The 21,467-nt window shown below is 48.5% G+C and overlaps 1 protein-coding gene across 2 annotated transcripts; it reads left to right on the forward strand.

Annotated features, from left to right (window-relative positions):
* Nucleotides 1–14,546: 14,546 nt before the first annotated feature.
* CHRAC1 (chromatin accessibility complex 1) lies at nucleotides 14,547–19,951 on the forward strand. Of its 2 annotated transcripts, XM_025393987.1 has the most exons (3): nucleotides 14,547–14,900; nucleotides 17,619–17,745; nucleotides 18,370–19,951. In XM_025393987.1, exons 1-3 carry the CDS (start codon nucleotides 14,754–14,756, stop codon nucleotides 18,489–18,491), a joined length of 396 nt encoding a protein of 131 aa, XP_025249772.1. In that variant the 5' UTR covers nucleotides 14,547–14,753; the 3' UTR covers nucleotides 18,492–19,951. The 2 variants fall into 2 exon arrangements, with proteins under 2 accessions (XP_025249772.1, XP_025249771.1); XM_025393986.1 differs by lacking the exon at nucleotides 17,619–17,745 and having other exon boundaries at nucleotides 14,562–14,900.
* Nucleotides 19,952–21,467: the final 1,516 nt, after the last annotated feature.

Genomic DNA, 21,467 nt, shown 5'->3' on the forward strand with positions numbered 1-21,467 from the left:
GCAAACTCTTTGGGAGGAGGAGAGGCATGAAGAAAGGGTGTTCAAAGTCCTAGCGTGGAGCGCAGAGGAGCTGGAAGTGGGCTGTGTCTGGTGGATGGGGGTTTCCAGACCCCAAGGCTAATGAGAGTGCCAGTATTTAGCAACTGATCACTGCACATGCCCATTGGGTCCCACTGCCCACACAAAGTCAGGGGTCTCACCACAGCAGAAAAACATCCACCCAGGGGCCGGGCGCGGTGGCTCAAGCCTGTAATCCCAGCACTTTGGGAGGCCGAGACGGGCGGATCACGAGGTCAGGAGATCGAGACCATCCTGGCTAACAGGGTGAAACCCCGTCTCTATTAAGAAATACAAAAAACTAGCCGGGCGAGGTGGCGGGCACCTGTAGTCCCAGCTACTCGGGAGGCTGAGGCCGGAGAATGGCGTGAACCCGGGAGGCGGAGCTTGCAGTGAGCTGAGATCCGGCCACTGCACTCCAGCCTGGGCGACAGAGCGAGACTCCGTCTCAAAAAAAAAAAAAAAAAAAAAACATCCACCCAGGATCTGCAGTCATGGAGGAGGCGCGGCTCCCGGCTTCCTTTTGATTTTCACTTGATTTTCATGCTCAGATCAATGGTAAACAAAGCAAGTCTGGCCCCAAATGTGAAATAACCAGGTGGGTCTGGGTCCTTGGACCTCCCCTTCTCCGGCTACTCTCCTCGCTCAGTCACCCTACCAGTCTCATGACCCTACAGGCCACCTATCTGGGGATGCTCACATTTCTATCCCAGCCTGCATGTCCCCCCTGAGCCTTCACTGACCTTCCCACCTGGCTGTCTTATAGCCATCTTGGACTTCTGTGCCCTCATATAACTCTGGATACCTCTGTCCCCAAACCTATTCCTTCTCGTCTTCCCCATTCCAGAAATAGGCACCACCATTTGCTCTAACTTCAAACTAAGGAGTCATTCTTTTTTTGAGATGGAGTTTTGCTCTTGCCACCCAGGCTGAAGTGCAATGGTGTGATCTCAGCTCACTGTAACCTCTGCCTCCTGGGTTCAAGTGATTCTCCTGCCTCAGCCTCCCCAGTAGCTGGGATTACAGATGTATGCCACCACACCTGGCTAATTTTTTTTGTGTGTGAGTGTTTATATATATATATATTTTTTTTTTTTAATAGAGAAAGGGCTTCACCATGTTGGCCAGGCTGGTCTCGAACTCCTGGCCTCTCTGCCTGCCTCAGCCTCCCACAGTGCTGAGGTTACAGGTGTGAGCCACCACGCCTGGCATGAGGAGTCATTCTTGATTCCTTTTTTCACTCCTAACCCATCCAATCCATCACTAAATCCTGTTGATTTCACCATCCAAACACTTCCCAAATTGTACAGGCTTCTCTGCATCCAGTGCCACCTCTCCATTCAGAAGCATTATCAATTTCTCCCTGAACTGCCTCCTACCTGGTCTCCTGTTTCTATGCTTACTACACCCTAAGTTAAAATAATATATCAGCCAACAGTGTTTTCTGTAGAAATAGAAACATCCATCCTAAAATTCAAGGGACCCCAAACAACCAAAACTATCTTGAAAAAGAACAAAGCTGGAGGAATCACGCTTCCTGATTTCAAAACTTACTATAGACCATGCACGGTGGCTCACGAGGTGTGTGGATCTTTTGAGGCCAGGATGTCAAGACCAGCCTGGTCAACATGGCAAACCCCATCTCTATTAAAAATATAAAAATTAGCTGGGCGTGGTGGCACATGCCTGTAGTCCCAGCTACTCGGGAGGCTGAGGCACAAGAATCACTTGAACCTGGGAGGCGGAGGTTGCAGTGAGTTGAGATCATGTCACTGTACTCCAGCCTGGGCTACTGAGTGAGACTCACTGTCTCCAGAAAAAAAAAAAGGAAAAAAAAAAAGAAACAAAAACAAAACACCTGATTTGGGAGAAGTTCAGACACTGAAGGAATTGTCGGATATCAATCCGTTTTTACCAGCAGAAAGCTGGGGAATATATGGGAGTGGATTCTAATGGGTCAGTCCAGAGCCTCTAGTTACCAACATAGCTGAATTGCAAGACAGTCTAAATCCAGTGTGTTAGCTTCGACAGCTGGGATGGCTCCAACTGTTTGCTTAGCTAAGCTAGTGGAATGACATCTGGACTTAGTGTCCTGCGCCGGTGGCTTTCCTTGAGTTTTAGAGATAATAGCGACCACATTCGAGTATGCTGCTCCGGCCCATTTGACAGATAACCCTGCAGGTCCAGTGGTGCTCAGGGTGTCTGTGACAGGTCATGCTCCTGTGAGTTCTGGTAGGACCCAGTATAACAGTCACAGCACAGGCTGGGTGAGGTGGCTCCCTCCTGTAATCCCAGCACTTTGGGGAAGTCAAGGTGGGGTGGATCACCTGAGGTCAGGGGTTCAAGACCAGCCTGGCCAACATGGTGAAATTTAAATGTCTTTAAATTTAAAGTCTTTACTAAAAAAATACAAAAAATTAGCTGCGTGTGGTGGTGGGTGCCTATAATCCCAGCTACTCAGGAGGCTGAGGCAGGAGAACTGCTGAACCCAAGAGGCGGAGGTTGCAGTGAGCTGAGATCACGCCATTGCACTCCAGCCTGGGCAACAAGAGCAAGACTCTGTCTCAAAAAAAAAGTCACAACACAGACGCCAAGGGGTTTGGAGCAAAGATATACCCTCCTCTGCAAATGACTATTCTCCATTTAAGCATTACGCAGCTTCAGATTTGCTACCAGGTACTGGTAGAGAACAAATGCCAGACTCTGGGACCCCAAATGAGGGTGTGACCTGGGCCAGCTGTGATCTGAATCAGGTGGGATGTGGCCCATCGAGCCACACACCACACTGCATTGTCAAAGGGAAGATCAGCCTTGAGCAGCTCCCAGGAACACAGGTAAGTCACAGGAGCAGGGTGCTCCCACAGCACCCCTTCCACTCCATCACCTCCTTACCCACTCCCCACAGATATGGCTTCATGGGGATTCTCCGTGGGCAGAAGAATGAAGAAAGACACAGACCCAGTTAAAATATTGTTTTGTAAATACGCTGGCACCAGCCAGCAGTGGAACACTGTAGCATAGCAGCTTCATTTTAGAATGTGACTGAAAGGCAGAGGTGAAGGGAAAGTCCCCCAGTGGGCCACTTGCCTGGATGGAGAGAAAGCCAGAAGGGTCGTGGCCGGGTGCAGTGGCTCATGCCTGTAATCCCAGCACTTTGGGAGGCCGAGGCGGGTGGACGACCTGAGGTCAGGAGTTCAAGACTAGCCTGACCAACATGGAGAAACCCCGTCTCTACTAAAAATACAAAATTAGCCGGCTGTGGTAGCTCATGCCTGTAATTCCAGCTATTCAGGAGGCTGAGGCAGGAGAATCACTTGAACTCGGGAGGCAGAGGTTGTGGTGAGCCGAGATCACACCATCACATTCCAGCCTGGGCAACAAGAACGAAACTCTGTCTCAAAAAAAAAAAAAAAAAAGAAAAGAAAGCAAGCAAGCCAGAAGGGTTAGGTCTACTCCAGTCAGGGACAGTCACTAACACTTTGAAAGTTCAGGAACTTGGAAAGAACATGTTTGGAGACAGAAAGACAAGAAGGTCTGGGGGCGGGTGTGGATGAACCTCTCGAACTGGGGAGAGATGTGAGGAGATTTGTATTCCATGTGAATGCTCATCAAACGACACCTTCTACACAGGAAACCTGTAATCAGTAAGTGGCAGGACCTCCCATTCATACATGTCCATCGGTCTCTTTTCCAGCAGCTCTAAGGTGCTGTGTTAGTGCTTATTCCATCAAGCTTACGTATAATGTGGCCATGGCCACATCTGGAGCTGTGGGAGCCAAGTCTGGAACTGATGCAGTAAGGGCGTCTGCAAGGGCCTTAGATATTTCAGTCTTTCTGCTTTGTCATTCTTGGCATGCTGGTTTTAGGCTTCATGCTTATTGCCTCACGGTTCAAAAATGGCGGCTACTGCTCCAGACTGTGACTGCATTAGACAAGAACAAAGGGAAAGGGCAGTTTCCACATTTCTTCATCAGGCCTCAAAGCTTTGTGTTTTTTTGTTTGTTTGTTTGTTTTTTTGAGACGGTGTCTTGCTCTGTTGCCCAGGCTGGAATGCAGTGGTATGATCTCAGCTCACTGCAACCTCTACCTCCTGGGTTCAAGTAATTCTCCTTACAGGTGTAGCCACTGCACCCAGACAGCTTTGTCTTTTTACTGAAGAAAAGATCTTTTTTTTTTGGGACGGAGTCTCTCTCTGTCACCCAGGCTGGAGTGCAGTGGACGATCTCGGCTCACTGCAAGCTCCGCCTCCCGGGTTCACACCATTCTCCTGCCTCAGTCTCCTGAGTAGCTGGGACTACAGGTGCCCACCACCACACCCAGCTACTTTTTTTTTTTTTTGTATTTTTGGTAAAGATGGGGTTTCACCGTGTTAGCCAGGATGGTGTCTATCTCCTGACCTCGTGATCCACCCACCTCAGCCTCCCAAAGTGGTGGGATTATAGGCATGAACCAAAGTGCCCAGCCTGTATCCTCTGATTTCATAAGGATGTTGGATATCTAATCCCTACTGAAATAAATTGGGGTGCGGGGGGCAGTGAGGTTTAAGGCAAGGAATGCCAAAGTTGCCAACATATAAAGTTGGAAATTTTATTTATAAATTCAAATTGAAGACTGGAACAGCACTCACTGATCCCACATTGCCTCATGGCAAAATTGGGCTGCCCTCTTGGATGAGCCAGAGCCGTCAGGTTTGCTACAGACCCCTCCATTCTCTATCACTCACCTGTCAGCTCCACCCATTTCCATTACTGCTTGGACCCTGACTTAGGATAATGCTTAAGAGTTTTGTTTTGTTTTTAGAGACAGGGTCTCATTCTGTCTCCCAGGCTGGAGTGCAGTGGCACAATCATAGCTCACTGCAGCCTATAGTCACACGCCACCAGGCCTGGCTAGTTTTTAAGTTTTTTGTAGAGGAGGCTTCTCACTATGTTGCCCAGGTTCGTCTCAAACTCCTGGCTGCAAGTAGTCCTCAGACCTCATCCTCCCAAAGGCTTGGGATTACAGGTGTGAGCCACCACGCCTGGTCTGAGAGTGATTTTTTTTTTTTTTTTTTTTTTTGAGACAGAGTCTCGCTCTGTCGCCCAGGCTGGAGTGCAGTGGCCAGATTTCAGCTCACTGCAAGCTCCGCCTCCTGGGTTTACGTCATTCTCCTGCCTCAGCCTCCCGAGTAGCTGGGACTACAGGCACCTGCCACCTCGCCCGGCTAGTTTTTTGTATTTTTTTTTTTTTTTAGTAGAGACGGGGGTTTCACCGTGTTAGCCAGGATGGTCTTGATCTCCTGACCTCGTGATCCGCCCGTCTCAGCCTCCCAAAGTGCTGGGATTACAGGCTTGAGCCACCGCGCCTGGCCTGAGAGTGATCTTTTTGAGCATATGTTTCTCCCACTGGATTAGCACAGTGTTTGGCACCTAAAGTGCAAACAGGATTTTTTAAAAAGGAAGTTGCCTATTCTAGTAAACTTGGCTAACATAGTGCATGAAAGGAGAGGGAGAGGCTTTGTGTAAAAAAGACCCACACGCAAATCCTACCTCTGCTACTTATTAATACTAGCTTCCTCAGCCTGATTGTTTCCTTATCTGTGAACTGAAGTCAACAGCATCTGCTCCACAGCATCACTAAGAAGCTCCGATAAGCTCGGGCGTGCAAACCCCCAGACAAAACACGGAAGTTCCCTCCTTCTCCAAGAAAGAAGAATAGCTTAAGTTGAAATGAATTTGGGTTGGAATTAGGAAGGAAGATTTTAAGAGCTGAGGCCACATCTTATTATGTTTGCACAGCTAGAAGTGCTTAATAAATATTTAATGATAATGATCATTTAGCTCAATAGAATATAATTATACAAATTGTGAAAATAAAATTATGCCAGGCTGTCATTACAGATAATGGCCTGAATACAGGGATAACAAGGGGCACACCAGAGCCCGTTGCTGTGACGGCTGCCAACAGGCAGGGAGCTCACAGAGCTGCTAAGGGCTCCATGCAGGGATTGTGGGGCCTGGAAGCTAGGGAAAGGGGTAGGAGCAAGCAATCTGGGCCAAGGGGAGAGGCTGGTGGGAGCCATACTGTCCAGAGCCTTGTGGTCCAGCACGGTGGACCCATCCCACGGGATGATGGAGTAGGAAGTCATTGGAGAGTTTTCAACAGGAGAATGGCAAGAGTTGATATATGATTTTAAAATGTTTTTATCATGGTAAAATATTTATAACATGTATATTAACATTACTATTATATATTAACATATTATTATATTGTTAATATTAATTTTATTATTTTGTTATAATTTTATTATTTTGTTATTATTTTGAGATAGGGTCTTGCTGTCACCCACCCTGGGGTGCACTGGCACAATCACAGCTCACTGCAGCCTCTACATGTTGGACTCAAGCAATCCTCCCACCTCAGCCTCCAAACCTCTGCCTCCTGGGTTCAAACGATTCTCCTGCCTCAGCCTCCCAAATAGCTGGGATTACAGGCTTGTGCCACCACGCCCGGCTAATTCTTATATTTTTAGTAGAGAGGGGGTTTCACCATATTGGCCAGGCTGATCTCAAATTCCTGCTCTCATGATCTGCCCACCTCAGCCTCCCAAAGGGCTGGGATTATAGGTGTGAGCCACTGTGCCCCGCCTAAAGCAAAATTTTTAAAGGAAAGACTGAGGCTACATCTCTGCTATCTGCCAACTAGATACAGGGATTATGCAAATTTCCTCCAGGAATACAAATCAAGCGGAGGGAGTGACTGGGATTACAGAGGCACATCCCCACGCTCCATGCTGGGCTTTTTCTGGTTTTTCGATAGTACTCATCCCAATGGGTGTGAGGTTGTATTTCACTGTAGTTTTGATTTTCATTTCCCTGATGACAGTGATATTGAACATTTTTTCATGTACTTATTGGCCATTTGTATATCTTCTTTGGAGAAATACCTATTCAAGTCCTTTGTCGATTTTTAAATCAGATTGTTTTTGTTGTTGAGTTTTCGAAGTTCTCTCTATATTCTAGATATTCATCATCCCTTATTGGAGGTATTATTTGCAAATATTTTCTCCTCTTCTGTGGGTTGCCCTTTTACTCTGTTGATAGTGTCGTTTTTTTTGAGATGGAGTCTTGCTCTGTTGCCCAGGCTGGAGCGCAGTGGGGCAATCTCAGCTCACTACAACCTCTGACTCTGGGGTTTAAACAATTCTCCTGCCTCAGCCTCCCAAGTAGCTGGGACTACAGGCACGTGCGCCATCACACCCGGCTAGTTTTTTTTTTTTGACAGGGAGTCTCACTCTGTTGCCCAGGCTGGAGTTCAGTGGCACAATCTTGGCTCATTGCAACCTCCATCTTCTGGGTTCAAGTGATTATTCTGCCTCAGCCTCCCAAGTAGCTGAGATTACAGGCATGCACCATCACACCTGGCTAATTTTTGTATTTTTAGTAGAGACAGGGTTTCACCATGTAGGACAGGCTGGTCTTGAACTCCTGACCTCAGGTGGTCCACCTGCCTCGGCCTCCCAAAGTGCTAGGATTACAGGCGTGAGCCACTGCGCCCGGACTTTTTTTTTTTTTTTTTTTTTTTTTTTGCGACAGAGTCTCACTCTGTCAGCCAGGCTGGAGTGCAGTGGCATGATCTTGGCTCACTGTAACCTCTGTCTCCTGGGCTCAAGCAATTCTCCTGCGTAGCTGGGATTACAGGTGTGTGCCACCATGCCTGGCTAATTTTTGTGCTTTTAGTAGAGATGGGATTTCACCATGTTAGCCAGGCTGCTCTCGAACTCCTGACCTCGGATAATCTGCCCGGCTTGGCCTCTCAAAGTGCTGGGATTACAGGCGTGAGCCACTGTGCCCGGACATTTTTTTTTTTTTTTTTTTTTTTGGCGACAGAGTCTCACTCTGTCGGTCAGGCTGGAGAGCAGTGGCACGATCTCATCTCACTGCAACTTCTGTCTCCTGAGGTCAAGCAATTCTCCTGCTTCAGTCTCAAGTAGCTGGGATCATAGGTGTGTGCCACCATGCCTGGCTAATTTTTGTCTTTTTAGTAGAGATGGGATGTTACCCATGTTGGCCAAGCTAGTCTCCAACTCCTGACCTCAGGTAATCCACCCACCTTGGCCTCTCAAAGTGTTGGGATTACAGGCGTGAGCCACCACATTGGGCCTGGCTAATTTTTGTATTTTTAGTAGAGAAGGGGTTTGACCATGTTGCCCAGGTTGGTCTTGAACTCTTGACCTCTGGTGATCCACCCATCTTGGCCTCCCAAAGTGCTGGAATTACAGGCGTGAGCCACTGCGCCTGGCTGATAGTGTCTTTTTATGTACAGATTTTAAAATTTTTCATGAAATCCAATTTGTCTATTTTTTCTTTTGCTGCCTGCGCCTTTGGTTATCTAAGAAATAACTGCCAAACCATGTCATGAAGCTTTTCCTCTGTATTTTCTAAAAAATTTATAGTTTTATAACTTTCACTTCAGTCCTCAATACATTTTGTTTGCACATGGTATTAGATGAGGGTCCAACTTCATTCTTTTGCATATGGATATCCAGTTTTCCCAGCACATTTGTTGAAAATACTTTTTCCCATTGAATGGTCTTCGCATCCTTATTGAAAATAATTTGACCATATGTGCAAGGATTTGTTTCTGGGCTATCTATGCTATTCCATTGGTCTGTATGTTTGTATTTTTTATTTATTTTTTTTGAGGTGGAGTCTTGCTCTGTTGCCCAGGCTGGAGTGCAGTGGCGCGATCTTGGCTCACTGCAAGCTCCATCTCCCAGGTTCACACTATTCTCCTGCCTCAGCCTCCTGAGTAGCTGGGATTACAGGTGCCCACCACCACGCCCGGCTAATTTTTTTGTATTTTTAGTAGAGACGGGGTTTCACCATGTTAGTCAGGATGGTGTCAATCTCCTGACCTTGTGATCTGCCTGTCTCGGCCTCCCAAAGTGCTGGGATTACAGGTGTGAGCCACCGTGCCCGGCCGTATGTTTGTCTTTATGCCAGTACCACACTGTTTTGACTACTGTAGCTTTGTAGTAAGTTTTTTTGTTTTGTTTTTTGAGACAGGGTCTTGCTCTGTCACCCAGGCTGGAGTGCAGTGGCGCGATATCTCATTGCAACCTCTGCCTCCAGGCCCCATCAACCTCTAGGCTACGAAAGGTAAGGGTCTCTTCTGGCCATCACACAAACTGGTTCTTTCATCATGCTTGATCTGAGAATGCCTCAGCTTTTATTGAGCTTTTTTCTCTCTGAAATCTCTCCAATGCAATCAGAAGCAGCTGGCCCATCCCACAAGCTTTGTGGCCACCATTCCCACCATGATGGCCACTTGTGGCAACTTTGCCTTCAATGGACACTCCATGCAGGCAATGACAGGTGATGGTTTCAGTAACTACTTTGCCAGGGCATGCTGTCAGTAAGGGCTTCTCTACATACCAGCGCAATCAATTCAGATAAACAGCCCCAGATCCTCATTTTTGTGGGTGTTTCCAAGGACCACTCCAGGCTCCAAGTATGAATGTTTCAACGCTCAACCAGGAAAGCAGAAACTTCTTAGCTATTTCTATTTTTATTTTTTTGAGAGTGAGTCTTCCTCTGTTGCCCAGGCTGGAGCGCAGTGGTGTGATCTCAGCTCACTACAACCTCCGCCTCCTGGGTTCAAGCGATTCTCCTGCCTCAGTCTCCCAAGTAGCTGGGATTACAGGCATGTACCACCATGCCCGGCTAACTTTTGTATTTTAGTAGAGACGGGGTTTCACCATGTTGGGCAGGCTGGTCTCAAACTCCTGACCTCAAGCGATCTGCCTGCCTCAGCCTCCCAAAGTGTTGGGATTACAGGCATGAGTCACTGCGCCTGGCCGAGAATTGTTTTCAAGGGTATTGTCAGCGCTGGAGGCGCATGACTGAGAAGGAGGTGTGTGACTGAGAAGGCAGAGGTGCTATAGAGCAAAAGGGAGGAGATGCTACCTAGAGATCAGGAAGCTGGGACTGCCCCTGGCCCGGAGCCCACACTCGCTCCAGGACTCCAGGGCTGCCACTGTTGAGCAGACACTTAAGAGTGAAGCTGTTGGGCCGGGCGCGGTGGCTCAAGCCTGTAATCCCAGCACTTTGGGAGGCCGAGACGGGCGGATCACGAGGTCAGGAGATCGAGACCATCCTGGCTAACACAGTGAAACCCTGTCTCTACTAAAAATACAAAAAAAACTTAGCCGGGCGAGGTGGCAGGCGCCTGTAGTCCCAGCTACTTGGGAGGCTGAGGCAGGAGAATGGCGTTGAACCCGGGAGGCGGAGCTTGCAGTGAGCTGAGATCCGGCCACTGCACTCCAGCCTGGGTGACAGAGCGAGACTCCGTCTCAAAAAAAAAAAAAAAAAAAAAAAAAAAAAAAAAAAAGAGTGAAGCTGCTCAAAGCACCACATGTGCAGGTGGTGATCCCTATAACCCCACTGCAGTCACTACCCTGCAGTCAGCAGGCAGATAAACAGGCTTCTTCCTCCCACCCCACAGCAATCTTTCACAGGAGCCTCCAATTTGCAGAACCTCCCCAGAAGCCAGCCAACAGGGCATTCTGGGAAGTGCAGAAAACTGCCTTGCACCACCCTGGGATGCCCATGAGAATGCTGCAGAGGCACTGTCGTGAAGACAAAGTGAGCCCCTAAAAAATGGAGCTAACAACAGGATGAGACTAACTCACTGAGCTTTTTCCAGAGCCGGGAAGTTCTCAAGGATAACAGTCTTGAATTCTGCCATTTAAGTTTAAAGCTTGTTTCCTTTTTTACATTTTTTTTTTTCTTTTTGTAGAGACGAGGATCTTGTTATATTGCCCAGGCTGGTCTCAAACTCCTGGTTTCATGTATTTCTCCCACCTCAGTCTCCAAGTGTTGGGATTACAGCTGTGAACAACCACACTGGCTTTTTTTTTTTTTTTTTTCAAATGGTAAGCACTTCTTTTCCAGTCTGGATTGCCGCTTGGCTTCTCTCTCTACTTCTCAAATTATTAATAACTGCAAACATCACCTGCCCATTCTACAAGCTGAGCTTCTCATCCCTATTCTTTCTCCCCTCCCTCCTTCCTTCCTCTTCCGTGCTCTTTCCTAATGTTAACCCATCCTGTTCTCACACATACTCAAAAGAGAAAGACAAGCCATACAAAAAACAATAGCCAGCTAGGGAAACAAAACATCTACCAGCTTCAAAATATGTCATCACTATGGCTTGTTTCTTGTGTGGACCAAAGGACCCTCTTGTGTAGCTGCTCTTGTGTAGCAGTTCCCTGCCCGTCTTTTGTGAATGTCAAGGGCTTTCCCACTTACAGAGGCAAGGCTGGGAGGGAGAGGGAGTCTGCAGCTCCACCTCCTGCTTGTGCAAACTGCCAGGCATCGGCTCTGCATAAGGCACAGTGCAATTTCGTCATCACTCAAGAACCAGTGTGTGCTTTTAAAGTGGATCTGCTCCCTTCAAAACCTTTTTTTTTTTTTTTTTTTGAGAGGAAGTCTTACTGTTGCCCAGGCTGGAATGCAGTGGTGTAATCTCGGCTCACTGCACCCTCCACCTGAATTCAAGTGATTCTTCTGCCTTAGCCTCCCGTGCAGCTGGGATTACAGGTGCTCACCACCATGCCCAGCTAATTTTCGTATTTTTAGTAGAGACGAGGTTTTGCCATGGTGACCAGGCTGGTCTGGAACTCCTGACCTCAGCAATCCATCTGCCTTGGCCTCTCAAAGTGCTGTGATTACAGGTGTGAGCCACTGTGGCTGGCCTGAAACTTTTTTTTTTGAGATGGAATCTCGCTTTGTTGCCCAGGCTGGAGTGCAGTGGCGCTGTATCTGCTCACTACAACCTCTGCCTTCCGGGTTCAAGCGATTCTCCTGCCTCAGTCTCCTGAGTAGCTGGGACTACAGGCACGCACCACCATGCCCGGCTAATTTTTGTATTTTTAGTAGAGATGGGGTTTCACTACGTTGGCCAGGCTGGTCTTGAACTCCTGACCTCATGATCTGCCCACTTTGGTCTCTCCAAAACTTTTTTTTGAGACAGGGTCTTGCTCTGTTGCTTAGGCTGGATTGCAGTGGCACAATCACCGCTCATTGCAGCCTTGACCTGCTGGGCTCAAGCCATTCTCCTGCCTCAGCCTCTAGAGTAGCTGGGAACACAGGTGCATGCCATAATGCCCTATTAATTTAAATTTTTTTTTGCCGGGCACAGTGGCTCACGGCTGTAACCCTAGCACTTTGGAAGGTTGAGGTGGGAGGACTACCTGAGGTCAGGAGTTCAAGACCAGCCTGACCAACATGGCAAAACCCTGTCTCTACTAAAAATACAAAATTAGCCTGGCATGGTGGCACATGCCTGTAATCCCAGCTACTCAGGAGGCTGGGCCAGGATAATTGCTTGAACCTGGGAGCCAGAGGTTGCAGTGAGCCGAGAGTGCGCATTGCACTCCAGCCTGGGCAACAAGAGCGAAATAAATACATAAATAAAAATAATTTTTTTTTTTGTTTTTGAGACGAAATTTCTCTGGTTGTCCAGGCTGGAGTGCAAGTGGTGCTGGTCTGGAACTCTTGACCTCAGGTGATCCACCCATCTCGGCCTCCCAAAGTGCTGGGATTACAGGCGTGAGCCACAGCACCCAGCCGGAGATATTTACTTTTCAGTCTCCCTCAGACCTGAAGGTCAGCTCTAAGAGGGCAGGGACCACGCAGCCCTGCTCACTGGCTGTACCCTTGTGCTTAGCAATGCCTAACATGTATTTCTGTGCTCAATTATGTGCGCCAGGACCTGATGTCACAGTGGTGAAGATGACACTACACTTAACACCCTCCAATTCAAACCTTTGCCAAAATGTGCTCCCTATCTCCGTAAATAGCTCTTTACCAAGGCCTTTCTGATATCTCAGTAAGCTGTGCTGATATTCCACATCAGCTCCCTCTTGAAATCAGACCCCAAACCCTACCACTTCCCATGATCCTGCTAAAAGTTAAGTTGGTGGCCGGAGGCGGTGGCTTACGCCTGTAATCCTAGCACTTTGGGAGGCCGAGGCGGGCGGATCACGAGGTCAGGAGATCGAGACCATCCTGGCCAACATGGTAAAACCCCGTCTCTACTAAAAATAGAAAAAAATAGCTGGGTGGCACGTGCCTGTAATCCCAGCTACTCAGGAGGCTGAGGCAGGAGAATTGCTTGAACCAGGGAGTCGGAGGTTGCAATGACACGAGATCGCACCACTGCACTCCAGCCTGGCGACAGAGCGAGTCTCCGTCACACAAAACAAACAAACAAACAAACAAACAAACAAACAAAAAACCAGTTAAGTTGGACCCCTTACTCTTCCAAGGGCCTCCCCACTCATTCAGAGCGAATTCTGCAGTCTCCACGGCCCTCCCTGGTCTGGCCCCTGACCATCTCCTGCCTCTCTCCTCCCAGCTGCTGTCCCCTTGGTACCGCCGGCCTCCTGAGGGCCAAGTTCCTGGGTTCTCGTAATCATCTTCTACCTGGTCTCTGTGACTCCGCCCTTAAGCGCACCCACCCCCTCCCAGCCCGCAGCCGCAGGGATCCTTTAAAAACTGCCCGGGCCGGGCGCGGTGGCTCAAGCCTGTAATCCCAGCACTTTGGGAGGCTGAGACGGGCGGATCATGAGGTCAGGAGATCGAGACCATCCTGGCTAACCCAGTGAAACCCGGTCTCTACTAAAAAATACAAAAAATTAGCCGGGCGTGGTGGCGGGCGCCTGTAGTCCCAGCTACTCGGGAGGCTGAGGCAGGAGAATGGCGTGAACCCGGGAGGCGGAGCTTGCACAGAGCTGAGACCCGGCCACTGCACTCCTGCCTGGGCGACGCAGCGAGACTCCGTCTCAAAAAAAAAAAAAAAAAAAAAAAAACCCGGGACTCCTTTGCTCAAACCCTACCACGACTTCCCATTTTTTTTTAGATAAAAAAAAACCCACCAGGACCTAGCCCCGGGCTGCCTGTCAGACCTCAGTGAGCACGCCAGGCTCTGCACACCGTCTCTCGGAGCAGCCCCGAAGAGGCTGTTCCCACCAGGCTCCAGGACCTCCTCCGGGCAGCTCCCCGCCCTTCACCCCCAATGAAGGCGCCTCTCCCCATCACCCCGCAGCGCAGAGCGGTGCAGCAAGCCCGGCCCCGCCGCATGGCCCGTGCTGGTCTCTGCTCTTCCACCGGCCGCGTGGCTACCGGCGCAGGACGCATCCGCTGCCGCTTGGTCGCCCCCCCAGAACTTTGTGCTTCAGGAAAGCGTCACTTTTGCCCACGGCGGCACGCCCGGTCCTAGCACAGCGCAGGCCCTTAACACACAGCACCGAGCGACGAGGCCCGGACTCAGAGGGTTTTGCGTGCCCATTCACAGAGCCCTCACCCGGATCAAAATCCGGGCGATCGCAGCCCGGAGACTCCCGAGAACTGCGCGCCCCCGCAGCGCCCCGGCCCCGCCCCTCACTAGACTCTGGACTCCACGCCAGGTCACACACTCGGTGGGGGGGGGGGGGAGGATCCGAAGGGCGGCGCATGCGCAGATGGGGCGCGCGAGGCATCACGGAGCTCGTAGTCTCCCGGACGGGCCGCTCCAGGCCTCGCGGCGGCGCCTCCCCACACTACAACTCCCACGGGGCAGCGGGCGCGGCTCCTCGCATCCACCGGCTGGCCGGCAAGGCAGCCACTTAGCGGTCGGGCCCGCCGGCTGCCGCCCGCGCGAGGGGCGGGAAGATGGCGGACGTGGTCGTGGGCAAAGACAAGTGCGGGGAGCAGCGGCTCATCTCGCTGCCTCTATCCCGCATCCGGGTCATCATGAAGAGCTCCCCCGAGGTGTCCAGCATCAACCAGGAGGCGTTGGTGCTCACAGCCAAGGCCACGGTGAGGGGGTAGGGCGGGGGTGTGGGCCGCCCTTACCCGTCGCGCCCCGCCCCGCCGGGCTCTGGGCACTGCCCATTCCCCTTGGGCCCGCGCGCCGCCGGCTGCCTTTGCCGGGCTCGCGCGCGCCCCGCTGTCCCCGTCCCACGCCGGCGCGCGCCACGGTGCCCCCGCGCCCCTACACTTTCTCTCGCGTCTTCGCCCCGCCCACCCCGCGCCGCTCCCTCCGGTTCCCGAGTTTTTTCGCCCCGCCTACCGCGCGCCTCTCCCGCCCTTTCTCTCCTTCCTTCGCTCCGCCCGCCCCTCCCTTCCTTGTGCACCGTCGCCCCTCCCACCCCACTGTCCTCCCGCCATTTCTCGCGCGCTTCCGTCCGGCAAACCTGTAAACTCCCGCGTTCCTCTGCGCGCCTTTCGTCCCGCCTACCTGTGCGCTCCCGTCCTCTCTCGCGTGCGGCGCGCAGTTTCCGGCTCTATCCGTGGGCGTCGGTGTCGAGTGGCGCTTTTCTCGTTAGGTTTTTTTGGGGGCTTTTTCGCCCGAGATTCCCACTCCCGGCGTTCCTTTTCTCGTCACTGGTCTGCTTCGTGCTTTGGGGACCCTGACTCCTCCAATGTCCCGTGGGAGGTGCAGCCGGGCGCTTCACCCGCCACTCGAGGCTTTTTTCCCCGTAGGTGCGGTGCCAGCTCCAGCGGTCCGAGGCTTTCGAGCCCACCCGCCCGCCACACCTGGCCCCTCGTCTTAAGAGGCAGCACATACCCCAACTAGAATTTAAGGAAGTCCAGGGAACTTAGTTTTACAGCCTGTTTAGCATCCTCTTGGGTGCAAAATAGTTAATTTTGTCTTTTTTAAAGAAATTGCGTCTTGATAGTGTTAGGCCAGATGTTTTCCTGTTCTGAAACTGGGCCATGTTTCAGCTACACAGTTAAATGCTTTGGCTTGCCTTGGATTCCATTTTCCAGTCCCTACTTGTAGTTAAGTATATGATGTTCCGACAGTATTGGACTAGAACTAAGGGAAGTGGGAAATTACAGGTTTCTTGCCCGCTTTATATCAGAGCCATGTTTTCCTAGAGCCCAGGGAAATAATTGCATATTCAGCAATTATTGCACCTGCGCCACAAACAGCCAGAGGGAAAGTGACCCTGGGGTCATCTGGGGGCATTTGTGTTTTCCTGTACAGTTTCATTCTATTGGTATTAAGGAATGAGGATTTATGCAGGCACTTCTGATCCCTTATTTTCTGAGATGGAGTTGCCCAGGCTGGAGTGCAGTGGCGTGATCTCGGCTCACTGCAACCTCTGCCTCCCGGGTTCAAGTGATTCTCCTGCCTCAGCCTCCTGAGTAGCTGGGATTACAGGTGCTTGCCATCACACTTGGCTAATTTTTGTACTTTTTGGTAGAGACAGGGTTTCACCATGTTGCCCAAGTTGGTCTTGAACTCCTGACCTCTCGTGATCCGTCTGCCTCAGCCTCCCAAACTGCTGGGATTACAGGCCACCATGCCTGTCTTTCTCATCCCTTATTAACTGAACTAGATGCATTAAAGTCAAAACCTTGAGAAAGGCTCAGTTCAGCCTCTGTAAAAATGAAGACTTGGCCCTGCTATAAGAACTGGGGTGCAGGAGGGAGAAGATGATCAGTTCCGGTTGTTGCATTAGGTTTGAGGATTGTACATTAGTTTCTAGAATAGAAAAGTTTCGGCAAAACGTGAGTTGTGGTCACTATAGTTGTAGGTGAACCACCTTAGAAACAGTGTATGCAAATAGAAGACTAAAAATGTATTACTGAGCCAAATAGAATTTTTGAATGGCTTTTTGCTTCTTTCTTTTTTTTTTTTTGAGACAGTCTCGCTCTGTCTCCCAGGCTGGAGTGCAGTGGCGCGATCTCGGCTCACTGCAAGCTCCGCCTCCCGGGTTCATGCCATTCTCCTGCCTCAGCCTACCCAGTAGGTGGGACTACGGGCGTCCGCCACCATGCCCGGCTAATTTTGATTTCGTGTTTTTAGTAGAGACGGGGTTTCATTGGGTTAACCAGGATGGTCTCGATTTCCTGACCTTGTGATCCACCCGCCTCGGCCTCCCAAAGTGCTGGGATTACAGGTGTGAGCCAGCACTGCTGGCCGCTTCTTTTTTTACTCTAGAGGTTGGCCATTAAACAGTTATGATTAATCTTTTTCATAAGTTAGACATCTAAAGCCTCTGGAAAATGCCTGCTTCTCTGCCAGTGTTGATACCGGCTTTGCTTTCTTTCTGACCTCATGTTTTTCTTTTCCCCAGTGATTGATTGATTTCTTTCTTTTTTTTTTTTTTTTTTTTTTGAGACGGAGTCTCGCCCAGGCTAGAGTGCTGCAACCTCCAACCTCCACTTCCCAGGTTCAAGCGATTCTCCTGCCTCAGCCTCTCAAGTGGCTGGGATTACAGGCACCTGCCACCATGCCCAGCTAATTTTTGTATTTTTAATAGAGATGGGGTTTCACCATGTTGGCCAGTGTGATCTCAAACTCCTGACCTCAAGTGATCCGCCTGCCTCAGCCTTCCAAAGTGTTGAGCCACCACACCCGGCCTCCGCAGTGATTTCTTGTAATTTAAGAAACCAAGATAATCTGAAGTCTTAATGTAATTTTAAGCCTGATAATAAGGTATCAGCAATGTAATTTTACAAAATTAAGCTCTGTGGTACATTTTCAAAGCACACCTTTTATTTTCCTTTTTCATTTTGTTTTAGGAGCTCTTTGTTCAATGCCTAGCCACCTATTCCTACAGACACGGCAGTGGAAAGGAAAAGAAAGTACTGACTTACAGTGATTTAGCAAATACTGCACAGGAATCAGAAACTTTTCAGTTTCTTGCAGGTACTTAGTCTTTGAAACATTCTGGTTAAAAAATGATTAGTAATCAATAGCTCTTTCCCCACCCCTTGCCTCCCTTCTGCTTTCATGGAATTAGACTTTTTGCTACTCTTTCCAGGCCACAAAGTGCTATGAGCTGTGACAGGAAGATACTTTTAGTCTTCTCTGTTTGAATGTGTGTGTTATGTGGTCCACCTAGAACAACAGTGAAGCCAACAGCATTCAGAAGATGTTGGTTGGCCGCCTGTGCTGGGCAGTCCTTTACAGGGACCCTTCCTGCCACTGAAGGGAAAACTCAGGGTGGGTCCACATGCCCATAGTTAGAGCTTAAGTCTGCCCTGGGGCTAGCCTAGCCTATCTCAGGTAATCGGGCAGGGTTGCTTATAAAAGCAGCTCATAGAGACACCATGGTTTGTACCCAGTGGAATAATGGAAAGAGGCCTATAGCATTTGTTAGGAGACAATGCTAGTTTCTGTGATATTTTACCCAGAAATGTAGCCTGAATTTCATCTTGTTTTGGAACCTCTTGTAGAGGTCAAAGCAGGAACTAGTACATTTTGGAATGTGCATTGCTGTGTTCATAGTCTACCATAACCAATTGCTGATGTAAGCTTTATGTTTTTAAGATATATTACCAAAGAAGATATTAGCTAGTAAATACCTGAAAATGCTTAAAGAGGAAAAGAGGGAAGAAGATGAGGAGAATGACAATGATAATGAAAGTGACCATGATGAAGCTGAATCCTAAACCAAAAAAGTGCTTTAAAAACCAGCCTGGCGAGGACTGCCCTGGACCCGCTCCACTGTCTATAAGTAAACACAGCACTGCCCGCTTTTAGCGTCTTCACTTCCTCACAGACTTCCAGTGCGTGATATTCTTTCGAGGTACTCTTTCCAGGCCAAGATTGAGCGCCTCATGCACCTGCGCCACAAACAGCCAGAGGGAAAGTGACCCAGACAGCAGTCCCTCCTTGACAGGCCCACCCTGCAGCTCAGGCACCAAGAAAGCAGCCGATACTGGCAGCCATTGCAGCTCCAAACTGCAGAGGCAAGGCCAATTTTAACTTTTCAATTTACAGTCGATTTTGAAGAACTTCTATGTATCAGTTATGTAAATTCATGTATGTATATTTTGGAATCAGTTCTTATAAACAGCTCGATTCAGTTTTAGCTAAATATATAGTTTATAGGTCGTATGTTATATTTGAATTTTTGTCTTAAGTTGACTGTTCAGATATTTTTCTACTGTAAAGAAACATACTTTTCTGTTAAAGATCTGTACATGTTTTTACAGTAAAATGCTTTATGGAACTAGTTCTAGAGCCCTCTGTGGCTTTAAGGCCTTGCTTACTGCCTGCAGATTTTGAGAAACTTAAAAATAAGCATTCTAACACTTTATTCCCACAGAAAAATTCCAAGTCAAATTATCAAATCAAATACAAAAATAAGTCTTACCTCTTGTATAAGCATGTTGTACTAAAAAAAAGTTTTGAAACATTTTGTATATTGAAGATCTCTCTCATCTTACTGTTCTTTGCTTTAAATTCCTGGCACTTGTTTTTACTGTCTCTAAGAGAAAACCTATCATAAGCCCTTTTTTTTTTTTTTTTTTTTAAACCCCACATAGGATAAATATTTGGTTCCTCTCATTTCATTATCTTTTTTTTTTTTTTTTTTTTAAGACAGATTCTCACTCTGTCGCCCAGGCTGGAGTGCAGTGGTGCTATCTCGGCTCACTGCAACTTCCACCTCCCAGGTTCAAGTGATTCTCCTGCCTTATCCTCCCGAGTAGCTGGGATTACAGGCGTGTGCCACCACGCCCAACCTGTTTTTGTATATTTAGTAGAGATGGGGTTCACCATGTTGGCCAGGCTGGTCTCAAACTCCTGACTTCGGGAGTGATCTGCCCGCCTCAGCCTCCCAAAGTGCCGGGATTACAGGCGTGAGCCACCATGCCTGGCCTTCATTATCTCTTTTTTAAAAATAAAAAAGTTTATAATTTACATTCAGTAAAATCACCCTTTTTAGTGTCTAGTCTGTGAATTTTGACAAATGCATAGTTTTGTAACCAATCGATAGGACAGTTCTATCACCCAGGACATTCCCCTGTTCCCTGTACTTAGTCTCTTCTCCTGCACCCTGGCAACTACTGGTGTTTTCTGTCCCTCTTGTTCATTAGCATTTATTTTAAAATAAAATATTTTTAAAAATACTTTTTGGTGTAGAGTTCTGAGTTTTGGCAAATGCAGTCAAGTCACCACCACCACCACCACAATTAACAACTACATCACCCTCTAGAAAATTCCCTTGTGGCCAACTCCTTCCCCACCTTTTACTAAACTAGCAACTGTCAAGCTATTCTGTGTGCCTATAGCAGGTGTCAGCAACTTTTTTTCTGGAAAGGGCCATGCAGTAAATAGTTCAAGCTTTGTGGGCTTTTATAGTCTCTGTTGCTGCTGCTAAACTCAGCTGTTGTACGAAAACAGCCAGGTAATTAATATATGAAGGAATGCAGGCGGCTGTGTTTCAATCGAGCTTTATTTCTGCAAACTGAAACTTGAATTTTGCGTAATTTTCATGTGTCATGAAATACTATTTTCTCCAACCATTTAATAATGTAAATACTTGTTAGCTTATATGCCATTAAAAAATGGCTGGATTTGGCTTCCAGACCACAGTTTGCTGACCTGTCTTTTCCAGAATGTCATATAAATGGGATCATTCAGTATGTAGCATTTGAGTCTGCAGTTTTGCTGTTTAGCAGAATGCATTTGAGATTCGTCTGTGTTGTCACAGGTATCAGCAGTCCATTCCTTTATATTGCTGAGTAGGATTCCATTGTATGGATGTAACTGTTTATCCATTTTCCAGGTATATGGATAATTACCCATTTAGATGGTTTCTAGTTTTGGTGATTGTAATTTTTTTTTTTTTTTTGGACAGAGTCTTACTCTGTCACCCAGGCTGGAGTGCAGTGGCATGATCATGGCTTACTGCAACTTCCACCTCCCGGGTTCAAGTGATTCTTGTGTGTCAACCTCCTGAGTAGCTAGGATTACAGGCATGACATCACCACACTTAGCTCATTTTTTTGTGCTTTTAGTAGAGGTGGAGTTTCACCATGTTGGCCAGGGTGGTCTCTACTCCTGACATCAAATGATCCGTCCACCTCCGCCTCCCAGTGATGGGATTATAGGCATAAGCCACCACACCTGGCCTTGATGACTACAATTAATAAAGCCCTGTAAGTATTTGTGTACTGCTTTTTTGTTTGTGTTTTCTGCGATGGAGTCTCACAAACTCTGCTGCCCAGGGTGGTGTGCAGTGGTGTGATCTTGGCTCACTGCAACCTCTCCCATCTGGGTTCAAGCCATCCTCCCACCTCAGCCTCCTGAGTAGCTGGGATTACAGGCGCTCACCACCACACCTGGCAAATTTTTGTATTTTTAGTAGAGATGGATTTTCGCCATGTTGGCCATGCTGGTCTCGAACTCCTGAGCTCAATCAAGTGACCTGCCCACCTCAGCCTCCCAAGGCGCTGGGAGCCACTGCGCATGGCCTGTGTACAGGTTTCGTGTGAACGTAGGATTTCATTTTACTTGGGTATATGCTTATGAGTGGAATGGGATACAGAAGTTTATAAGAAACTGCCAAACTGTTTTCCAAAGTGGCTGTGCCATTTTGCAGTCCCACCAGTAGTGAGTGAGTTCCAGTGGCTCTGCAG

The sequence above is a fragment of the Theropithecus gelada genome, chromosome 8 (genome assembly GCF_003255815.1).
Source record: "Theropithecus gelada isolate Dixy chromosome 8, Tgel_1.0, whole genome shotgun sequence".
Classification (NCBI taxonomy): Eukaryota; Metazoa; Chordata; class Mammalia; order Primates; family Cercopithecidae; genus Theropithecus; species Theropithecus gelada.